The 11,770-nt window shown below is 35.4% G+C and overlaps 1 protein-coding gene and 1 pseudogene across 2 annotated transcripts; one reads left to right on the top strand and one right to left on the bottom strand.

Annotated features, from left to right (window-relative positions):
• On the bottom strand, positions 1,149-3,416 carry LOC109706846 (F-box/kelch-repeat protein At1g22040-like). Of its 2 annotated transcripts, none has more exons than XM_020227857.1 (2): positions 3,287-3,416; positions 1,149-2,856 (listed from the first exon to the last, which is right to left on the bottom strand). In XM_020227857.1, exon 2 carries the CDS (start codon positions 2,823-2,825, stop codon positions 1,386-1,388), a length of 1,440 nt encoding a protein of 479 aa, XP_020083446.1. In that variant the 5' UTR covers positions 2,826-2,856; positions 3,287-3,416; the 3' UTR covers positions 1,149-1,385. The 2 variants fall into 2 exon arrangements, with proteins under 2 accessions (XP_020083446.1, XP_020083447.1); XM_020227858.1 differs by having other exon boundaries at positions 1,149-2,853; positions 3,287-3,415.
• Positions 5,414-10,363, top strand: LOC109727984 (annotated as a pseudogene).

Genomic DNA, 11,770 nt, shown 5'->3' with positions numbered 1-11,770 from the left:
TTACCGTTAGAAAATCGTTAGAGAACTATTTATATTTTTAATTTTGCCATCACAGATATATCTCTCCAAAAGTTATAACAGTATAATATAAAAGAATAAAGATGCCAAAAATTAACCAGAATTAAGTATTTAATCTATAGTTAACTAAATTATTCTAACGGTAGGAATATATTTGAAAATATTAGAATTTTTGCAGAAACTACATATGAAAGTTAAACTTGTAGGAATATATTTATCATTCACTATATTTGCAGGAACCTGTATAAAATTAACCCAAAGAAATAATTCAATCACAACTGCATGCGGGGTTTGATGGTGATGATAGGACAAAAAGTTGAACAGGACCTCATTCTCAACATTGTTAACACATCATATCTTTCAAAAAGGAAACTAGAAAGAAATGTCAACACTAATAAACAATAAAAGAAAAGAAAAAACATAACAACTCGCCAAGCTCTTCTGGATGCATAATATTTTCCGAGTGGAATAGTTTATAGTGCAGAATGAAGTGTTAACAACAGATACTCCAGAAATGTTTCGTGAAGGACTTGTAGTGCTGCTTTTTCACAATAATATATTCGTCGAAGCAATTCCTGTGGTAGGCTGAGAAAGGGAGAAGTGGATTCTAATCTCCAATCAGAAACGAAATCTTCCAAATGTTCCTGGAAATTCTTGCTCCCATTGGACCATTTGTATCTATATGCATCAGGATCCCGATTCATGAATCTCTCGGTTCGAGAAATAAGAGGATCAAACCATTTCTTCTGACTCTTTTTCAAATTCGATAAATGTTGGTTGATCGTATATTTCATTACAGTTATATGATTCAGAGTATCACTCAGTTGGACCTAATTAGGCATGATCTTGACACTCGTAGCAGCGTCAGCATGAAAATATACATCCAAGAACAAGTCCCAACTAAACTAGCTTTTATATAATATTCTTGACATATTTATGTTTGTATGTTCATACACACACAATACATGATATGCTAACTAATAGCACCCATAAAGTGAGTAAATTTGGGCACTTACCTGGTATCCTGGAGGAATCAATAAAAAATGTTGCTAGACACATCACTTCTCAAAAAATGCATGAATAAGCAGTAAGAGCTGTATGGATTAATGTATGTTCAGAACAAATAAATGTGACTAAAAACACAAGATCTGGAAGTGACTTTGAGACGGCAAAATTTTAAAACATCGTATTGAATAGGTGACTACTTGCATCATCTATACAAAATAAAACAGGCTAGCTCAGTTCCAACAATATCAAACTATTAGCAGTAAAAATAAATTAAAAAAAAAAAAAAAAACACATAGACCTATACAAGCTTATGATTCACAAAAAAGTCCTAACGCATCAAGAAAAACGTCCATCATATGTTAAACTTCTAGAACCTGACAGCTTACAAGTTCTCCTGCTCCAAAATCCCTACTAGCAATGACCCTCCATGTGTTTGTTTCCTCTTCCACTAAGGGTGCTGCATTTTCAGAGATAAAGTTGGTTGTAGGAGCCGATGAGGATGACGAAGAAGAAGATGACCCCTGCTTCTGCACGGTAGCTTGCAGTACTGTAATGTTATCGTCGGCATCTTTCGTAATAACATGAAGCTTCCCGAGAAAGCCCGCAAGAAAATAAGGAGCCTCTGAGTCGGTGAAATCGTGAAATGGAACAGTTGGTACAACAACTCTCCACACATCCTCTTGATGATCATACCTCTTTATTTTACCACTTTCCAGGGAACTAGTAGGTTCCAGGGCATACAGATCTCCATCCACCACAACACCTAACTTCGTACCAGGCTGCCTAGCTGGCCAACCATCTCCCATGCCAGCTGGCATTGCCGCCCATGAATTCGTCTCGGGATCATAAATCTCACCTCCGATATCGAAAATGAACGGCCAAGAGCACAAGCTCTGTGGAACGTATAATCTCTCCCCATATGAAGCCATTCCGGTAGCAATAGGCTTCAGAATATCAGCTAAGAAAGCAGTAGGCAGTATATGTGCTTTCATAAAAGGCATGGCCGGCAATTCGGTCCACAAGCCTGTTTCCGGATCGAACACTTCGGCAGTGCGCAGAGGGTTCAAGCCATTTCTACCCCTGCTGACCCCTCCAACAACATAGAGCTTCTTGTTCAAAAGCCCGGTCTTACAAAAAGCCCGACCGGAGGTCATGGGATTCACCTCCTCCCATGAGTTAAGGCACGGATCGTATCGCCAGACACAGTTCAGGGCCAAAGCCCTCGAAAACCCCCCCAAGACATAGAGACAGCCATTAACGGCCCCTACGGCACAGCCGCAAAATGGCATTTGATCCAACCCATCCCTTCGCCAGAACCATCCTCTCACAAAATCGACGATCCTGATGCTAGAGCCCACCACATTCCACATCATAAACCCGGACAAGCCCCTCTTGTTGGACTCGTCCTCATTTACCACGTGAGGCATCGGCGGCAACCTTTGCCATTTTCCAGATAAGGGGTCTAGGGCATGCCAAGTGAGATTATTTGCATCAACTTTGGTTAGCACATACAACCATTCTTCAGCAGTGCCGAGCTCTCTTCTCAATTGAAGAAGCTCGCGGCTGGTGATCGCGGATTTCCAACTTCGGCTAACCATCTTTAGATTTAAGTAGTGAATTTTAGGCGCTCTAGCAAGGATTTGCAGCGAAATCTCATCGGGGAGAGCCGGGATGAGCCGAGGGTTCTCATTGTAGTCGACTGGGGAAATTTTGAGCCTCTTGTTGGGATTAGTGTGGCTAATCTCATCGCGCCCCCTGTTCCGATCCCTATTCCGTGGTGAACTCAAAACTGAGCCCATTTATTTTATTTTTTTTTTCTATTCCCTTCTTCTGGTATTAAGATAATAAGTTAGAAAAAGTAAAATTTGACTATTAAAACAGATATTTTATAACAACACATCAAATTTAATACAAGAAACATGGAATTTTTCCAAACTGAGCACATCTACATCGATTATTAAGCAAAAAAAAAAATCATAAATATCCAAATTGATGATAAAATAAAACCCTTTTGGTTTGAGTAAAAGAGTGCTTCCAAAATCTGAACTTTCCCCAAAATCTAAACATCCAAAGCACATTTTAAACAGATCGGGAATTCATAGATTCACTGATTCATATCAAATAGGGCGTAATGCTTCAAAAAAAGCAAAAGTAAACTAAACCGATCGCCACGTTGTGAACGAAAACGAATTCCAAATTAATGCAGATGCAAAATTCAGAGACAAATATACGAAAACTTGGGAATCGACGTAGAAATTACCTTCGATGGAGCAATTGAAAAGAAAACCCTAATTAGGTTCCTCGGTTCCTCCTTTATTTCCCTTTTCCCTTCATCTTCGTGTGTCAATGGGTTATATTCACTTTAACGCCGTTACAATGTTTAGAAAGAAAGGTAAAAATGATGGAGACCGCCTCGATTATATTACGTTTTGAAATAGGTATCTCAACTTTTTTTTATTAATAACCCAATAAAAAATTGGAGTTTGAGGGGTCTGGTTCAAAATTGTCCATAGGTAAGGGTGCTCCATACATTTTCACCTCTTTAGAATACGGGATCTTCGAGCACGCAGATGTACGTCTAGAGCCGGGTATTTGATCCATCCGTACAACTGTTTGATCGAACCGATGGAGTCCGATTTTTTTTTCTTTTCTTTTATTATTATTATTATTATTATTATTATTATGCTTGAAGCCTAAGTTTGCCGGCATCATATTAACTTAGAATTACCGGTCATCCCTTAAGTAAGTGACAAAGAATTTGGTAGTTGATACCCGAAGTCTCTAGTTCGAATTCTAGTTGATTCACATTTTCAGCTAAGTTTATTTCTAAATAAAACAAACGAAGTGGGCAGCGTGTTACTTATTTCTCAAAAAAAAAAAAGAAAAAAAAAGAATAACTTAGAATTGTGCTTCAATATTTTTAAAAGCACTAAGTTATTAGTGCTTATAATAAATTTTTAGATGTTGGATGAAGATTTAGATAGTTATAATAAATTTTTAGATGTTGGATGAAGTTTTAGATAGTTAAGATAATAGTTGATCTTCTACGACTGAATGGGTGATTGGTAAAATAGTATGATCTAAATAATAAAATTAATTAATATAATAGATTTAATAATGAAAATTTTATAAGTGCCGAATGCTTAATACTTTTAAAAGCACTATGGCCGGACTCGTTAATTTATAATTTTTTTTTGTTAATTTTTGGGCCTATTTTAAAGTGATCTTAAAAAATTTATGTTTGGTCAAACAATTTTATCAAAAATTTATCTGACTAAATAATCATATTTTTATGCCAATTGAATGTAAAAAATAGAAAGACGGTGAATTATTTATCGTATTTTAATTTTTTTTAAAATAGTGAATAATTTACTATTTCTCTCTTATATTCTATGGCATAACAATTTATGTAAATAAAATTTTCAGAGATGACGAATTATCATTATTTTTATAAAAATGATAAACGATTTACCATTTTTTATTTATTCCTTCACCATGATGCTAAGTTCGAAAGTATAAAATGGGGTACTATTGTGTAGAATTTATCTATTTTTTTACCACCTACTTGTTTGAATAGGTTCAGAGTAGATTCATAAATCATAGTGTAGTAAAACTATAATATAAAAACTAGAAATTTTTATCACTGAAATTAAATACCCATTATAACTAACATAATTGGTTAGGAACTTGATGATTAGCAATCTGAAGTCCCAATATTTTTTTTAAGACTACAAATTTGATGTTTAGTATTCTATAAATTATGGTGCCACTATAATAACTATAATATAAAAATAGAGTTTTTGGTTACTAAACTCAAAAAAACCTTTTTTATCGACTGTCCCCAACGTAGGGAGCCCCAAGTATTTTTTAGGCTACAAACTTAATAATTAATATCCGGAATTTCAAATTGGGTTTTTTAAGAGATAGGTACACAAAGTCCAAATTGGGTTTTTTAAGAGATAGGTACACAAAGTCCCAAGTTTTTTTTTTTTAGACTAAGAACTTGATGAGAGAAACATAGCACGCTACCCATTTTATTTTTTTTAAAATAAATTTAATTAAAAATATAAATTATCTAGATTTAAATTTGAGATTTCGAATATCAACTATCAAACCTTTAAAGTCCAAGTTATCTTATACTAGTGCAGGGCCCACGCTTCGGAGCGAATAGGTAGCATTTCAGTCCACTTAAATATTTTAATTTCTATAAATTTTAATAAATGTTATAAAAATTCAAAGCCCTCGATATAAAAATTTACAATTCTCAATATAAAAATTTAAACCTTGATATTTTTTATATATAGATTTTCTTTATAATGTAGATCACATTTATTTAATTATCTATAAACTAATATGAATCCCAATAATCTTGACACGTGGCAAAAATTTCTTTACCCTCGCTAAGTCCTTTTTTAAACCGAACCCTTTTTTTTTAACCCGAACCGTTTCCTCTCCCATCCCCTCCGCACCGTTCCTTCTCCCCCTTCCGTTGCAGAGTTTCTTCTCTCCGCCTTTTTGCGCCGTTCCCACTCCTCCGCACTCCTCTCCCCTCCCCTCTCTTCCCTCCCCTCCATTTCCTCACCTTGCCGCACTCAACAACGGCTCCATCCTCCACGGGAACTCCGACCTCCTTCGACGAAATCCTCCGAGGCAAGAACACCACCAGCGCCTCCTGCAGGGACTCACGGCGCGGTGGTTCGCCGGAGGCGCCTTGGCAGCGGCGGCAGCGAAGGAGGGGCGGTGGGCGCTCGAGGTGATGCCGATGAAGGGGGCGATGACGAACGAGGTTTACCAGGTGCGGTGGCGGAGGAGGAGGCCGGGGCGGCGAAGGAGGAGGCGGAGGAGGAGGAGGAGGTGAGGAAGAAGAAGGTGCTGCTCCGGATCTATGGCGACGGGACGGATCGCTTCTTTGATCGCGCCGACGAGGTGTGCACCTTCGAGTGCATCTCCCTCCACGGCCAGGGCCCGCGCCTCCTCGCCCGATTCCCGAACGGGCGCATTGAGGAGTTCATCCACGCTAGGGTTTGTATTCGCCTCTTGGATTCATCATATTATTTCAATCGATCTTTTGTTCTTCCAATTTTTGCCCTATTTTTTAAGAAAATTTGCCAATAATAGGGTTATTTTGGTAGTCCTATTGAATTGTTGGAGATGATAGCAAACGATAGGGTAATTTACTTTTGTCGAGTAATTTGTTGAATTGAAATTTGGTTTTGTTGCTCTCTTATCCCCGGGGCTTGAGCTGCAAAGTAAATTATGTACTACAATCAAAGGCACGGGATAAGAAGGGGCTTGATTTGATTTTCCTGCAAAGCAAAGTGTCTTCCTAATTTTGAGTACATGATTTACATGATTAAGGCTTCCTAAGAGAGTGGAAATAGTTGATCTGTTATTGAGTAGAGACTAGAGAGTTTTAATTTCTGATATCAGAAATGGAAAGTTCAGGCCTTGTTTGGTGAGGCTTATGTATATTGTTTTTAAACTTTTTGTTTTTTCAATTTTATGCGGTCGAACAGACCAGTGGATGGGTAATTATTTGCAATTTACATATTTGGGGTTTGTTTGCAAACAAGCAAAAAATATGTTGTACCAAACTTTCTTTTGCACTCCTATCAAGATGAATTTGCAATCTAGCCAACAATATTGTAACCAAGAAAGATCCATTTGTCGGCACATTCAATTCCACAGAATTGAGTTAAAAAGGAAATTTTTTTTTGTAGCTGTAGGCAAATGAGGCATTAGCTGTCGCTGGAAATAAAGGAATGAGAGTTTTATTGATTCGTGAATTGGATGCCTCTTCTCACTTAATTCTGCTCCTTTTGATCTTGCTTCTGTCATTTTTGCAATTCCATTTTGAGTGCACAAATCCTGCGCAAATGATTCGCCATAATCTTTCTTTTTGAGGGGAAACCGGAGAAAATGTCTTCCAAATATGAGAATACATTGTACTGAATGACCTTGCTTAGTTGTATATTTGCTTCTTAAGTTTCTTTTTCTAAGATAAGGAACAACAACAGCTCACTCTGTACCTTCTCCAGCTGGTCTCTGCAAAAGTGAAAAAAAAAAAAAAATCCAACCCATCAATGTATGCACCAATGGTTGATGTCGAGATGATCTAAACTTTTCGCGGGATCATAAACACAACAAATAACTTCTCGCTGGAACCAGGTATGGGGCGCCGGTATGGAAATTTCTTTCTTAGCAAACATGATAATTTGAAAGTTTCGTGGGGATTATCTATAAAATTCTAAGTAGGAAGTTACAGATCTTATTAACTGAACTTGGAAGAATTATAGAATGAGTCCTTGAATTGTTTCTAACAAAATCTTGGCTTAATTTTTTCTGTATAATGCAGAAGGAACTGTAATACTCTTTAGTTGTCAGAAGCTAAAAGTTTTTTTTTTTTTTAATTTGTAAGCTTAACACTTAAAAAAAAAACTGTCAAATGCTACAAGTTTGTCGTATTATCGATTAGAGCTCGGGGCTCGATATCAATAGCCAGTTAAAATAAGTGAAAATAAACTTAGGGCGCGTTTGGTTCGCACTATAAAAGATTACTAGGAGTAAAAAGATGTCCGAAAATCTTATTCCTATTCATCCTATTACTAACAATGTGGCATTTCGGTGTTTGGTTCGTACGATCATATTATTTAGTCATGTTATTTAAGATTACGAAAAATATACAATTAATTTATTTGTTTCGTTAATTAATTTTAGATAATGCCATAAAAACTTTCAACATCTTTCTAGAAAAAAAAGGAAAGGGAGCATAGGTTAGAGAGAGAAAGAGCATAATTAAAGAAATAGGAAGAGAAATAGAGTCAAGGTTAGAGAAAGTTGAGATTTTAGAAAAAAGAGAGGGAGAGACTTAGTTTAGAGAGAGAAAAGAATTGAAGTTTAGAGAGAGAAAAATAAGTTTAGAGAGAAAGATGAGGTTAGAGTGTAAAAAAAATAATACCAATTAGCCGGCGGATAGGGAGAAAGAAAGATATTAGATATATTATGATTACCTCAATCCATTAATATGAGGATACCCACCCTCTCTCAAAGGAATGAGATTAGTACTTTAGGGTGAATCTTATTCCCAAGAAAATCAAATATTACCAACTAGATTACTTAGTGTGTTTAGCCAAACACCGTCATATTTTTTTATTCCTATTGGATTACTAGGAATCTTAAAAAGATAGCGCGAACGAAACACACCCTTAGTGCTTGGTGGCATGTGGGATTTGAAGCATGCAGCATATCTAAAGCACCGTGTATAGCATATCTACGTAGTATTAAGTAGGAATTATAATTGGTTCGATAGCTATAAATGTAAAGAATCTATCTTTACAAGATAGGAATCAGCTTAGAGGAAGTTAGTGGATTGAGGGAAATTAATGATGCAAAATGGAGAAGTTACTTTGGAATAAAGTTTCTCTACGAATTCTCTAAATTCCTTGGTCAAAAGGGTGCTTATACTATTGCAAATACGAGTATATATGATTCCTGTTTTGAACTATGGTTATCGTGACTTTTCTAGGGTGTTTCTTTCCCCTTCAGATCTTTTTAGATGAATCTATTTCTTATCTTTATGTTTTAGATAATGGATGAATTCATGAATGGATTATGAACCAGATCTAAGAAGCCGAGTTCACATTTTATTCAAGCCGAATCGAAAGAGTGCGAGGAAATTGAGAAAATTACAGGCGTTGGCGGTGGCGGCGACAACGGGGCGCTATACTTCTTCTTGTAGCGGGTGACCTCCGCGTCGTTGGAGAAAGAGCCCATGAGCCGACCCGCCGGGTTCTGGTACGCGTACATGAACCCGCCCATGATCCCTATCAATACCCCACTCACTATGGACGGCCCTCAGACGCTTTGCTTGATCCCTGCGCCAACCCCCAATCCAAAACCCAATTAGAAACCGTAACCCTAACCCTAATGTGGATGCGAAAGGGGGAGGGACCTGAGAGGTAACCGCCGGTGATAGAGATAGCGGTGATGGTGGAGAAGCGAATTAGTTTATCTGTGATTGAGGGGTGATGTGTTATCTCTCTTTTTATTAGAATTTGCTTGGATCATATACGAAGCTAATGTAGATGCGGACAGTCACGACTTTGTCAGAATGCTAGGCTGTCTACTGCCTTTGTACTCTTTGAATCTAATTTAGTATTTATTTTATTTCACAAGTGCGGCTGGCTAAACAATTATTTATGGTAGAATTCATCCAGTCAGCACTTAATTTCTAATTACTGCAAATTTTTACCATAGTGATTTTTTCTTAGAGACTTGAAAAAGTTAAAAAAGAACATTTGTAGTTCCTTTTGATGTAAGGCCACTTGCTTAATCAATTTTATGAAGTTTCATGCTTATTATCTTCTATAATGATATTTGAAGTGTAGGTAAATAATTGTTTCTCAATTGTATAGCACTTTCAATAGTTTCAAAAGCGATAGTTACTCCTGAACATACAAAAACATGTAAGTCATATCTCTTAAGTAAAATACATTATTAGGTCACGACTTCAGATATACCGTAGGAAATTTCTTCAATTCAGACAACTTTTTTTTGTCTATTTTGTATCTGTGCATTTTTGAAGTACTTACAATTTTTCTCTGAGTATCCAGAAGTAACTGATATTTTAGTTTGGTCTGACCTGACAATGTAGCAATCTATTTAGGATTTTTAAGCTAATAATATTTTAAATTTTAGTAGTATTTTATTTTAATTTGCTTTTGAGGCTTCAATGGATGTTGCGACTCTCCGAAGCCATTAGCTACCAAGTTCTTCTCCAAACTCCAAGATAATTCGTCCTTGCCCATTCCTTTCTCTCTCTAGATCTTTGTTTATTTAGATCTATGTTATGATGTTTCAGTCAATTTACATTTTCTATTTAAAATTTAAATTATTTCAGTGCATTAAGAGCTATTCTTTTTTTACATTTTCTATTTAAAATTTAAATTATTTCAGTGCATTTAAATTTCTTATCTATTCTAATTTTGTTCTTTTTTTTTATTTTGTTGGATTTCAGTGCATTAAGAGCTATAACACATTGAGGGAAAGATTTATGACGATATAAGGCAATTGATGAAAGCTCTATAAACATTCGAAGAAGGGGCATTAAAGTTATAGGATTTACCAGTGAAAGAGAGTTAATGTATAGGAATTAGGAAGTTAATTCTAAGTCTCTTTGTATTTGTAGATTATATTATTCTCTAATTGCTATGATAAATGTATCTTTAAATCCATTTAACGAAACATAGAGTAGGGCTTTCCACTATCATTTTATGCATTGTAAGTACTTTTTGATTTTTTCGTGTATTCTAACGAATGAAAGCTAATTATGATATCATTTTGATTAATTGTTATATATATTGATTTCCTTTAATAGAATTACCCGCTGCAACGCGCGGGTATCTACACTATATATTATAATCTTATAATATGAATTATTAAAAATAACGATAAGTGTGTGTAATATTTATAGACTTAGTGTAGGCAATTTTAATACTTGAGAAGTGGGTTGAGAGGCGAAATTATTGCGAAATTATTTCATACACCGGGTGTATACATATATCTTATACATACCACTGGTAAATTTTTTTATTGAAATTTAAAATCTGAGATTTTTTATATAATGTAGATCACATCTATTAAATTATAATTTAATTTTAAAAATTTAATAATTAAAATTATGTTTAGTAGATGTTATATTTTAATAAATAGGGAAGTTGAAGTGAGAGAATTGAAAGAGACACATGTCGCGTCCTAATTGTTGTCAAGAGCCGATTCTTTATAATAAAAAAAAGGGAAAACTTCAAATAAAAACCCCTGTGGTTTCGTAGTTTCTCACTTTGTCCCCCTGTGATTTAAAATGTATCAATTTGCGTCCCTGTGGTTTCTTTTTTCTCTTTTTCTTATCAATTTTATTATTTTTTTTCTTAAATCAATTATAAAGTTAATATAAAGGGTACTAAAGTGAATATTTGATAAATCTATATAGGTATCTGAAGTTTTTTGTATATAATTTAATGAAATATTAACGAAAATGCTATCAAAAAGATAAAAACGAAACCACATGGGAGCAATTTGATACATTTTAAACCAAGGGAGACAAAGTGAGAAACTACAAAACCACATAGGGGTTTTTAAAGTTTTTCCTAAAAAAAAGTATAGAGAGTGGAAAAATTTTGTGTTGTATCTAGTGTATATTAAAGCTTCATATACCATACAGTATATGATGATTGTCGACATGTCTAATAATTAATACCACAAAATAATATATGATATATATAATAGGGTTAATTTCATATAAGTCTATGTAAATATAATGAATAGTAGATATATTTCTGCAAAGTGTAACTTTCATAAGTTATCGTTGTAAAAGTCCTCATATATTCAGATATGTTCCTGCCGTTAATACCCGTTAGAGAAATCTAGTTAACCACGATTAAAATACTTAACCATTGTTAGTTAATAAGGTAAAATGACATTTTTATCTTTCTTCCTCTTTCCCTTGCTCTTCTTCTTCCTCTGCTTCTTCTTCATCTTCCTCTTCCTCTTCCTCTCCTGCTTTTTCTTCTTCCTCTTCTTCTTCTTCGTATTCTCATTTTCCTCTTCCTTTTCTCCTCCTCCATCTTCTTCATCGTCGTCGTCGATGATCCGACTGCCATCGCCGTCGTGGTGCCCGCGTGGGTCGTTGTCACGGGCGCCTCTGAAGGCATCGGCCACGCCTTCGCCTTCCGTCTCTTCCTTGTCT

Source organism: Ananas comosus, linkage group 2, assembly GCF_001540865.1.
Source record: "Ananas comosus cultivar F153 linkage group 2, ASM154086v1, whole genome shotgun sequence".
Lineage (NCBI taxonomy): Eukaryota > Viridiplantae > Streptophyta > Magnoliopsida > Poales > Bromeliaceae > Ananas > Ananas comosus.
Note: the sequence above shows the minus strand (reverse complement) of the source record. Positions and strands in the feature narration are given on the sequence as shown.

Coding starts and splice junctions, on each gene's coding strand:
- LOC109706846 (XM_020227857.1), bottom strand. CDS start 2,825: ATGGGCTCAGTTTTGAGTTCACCACGGAATAGGGATCGGAACAGGGGG.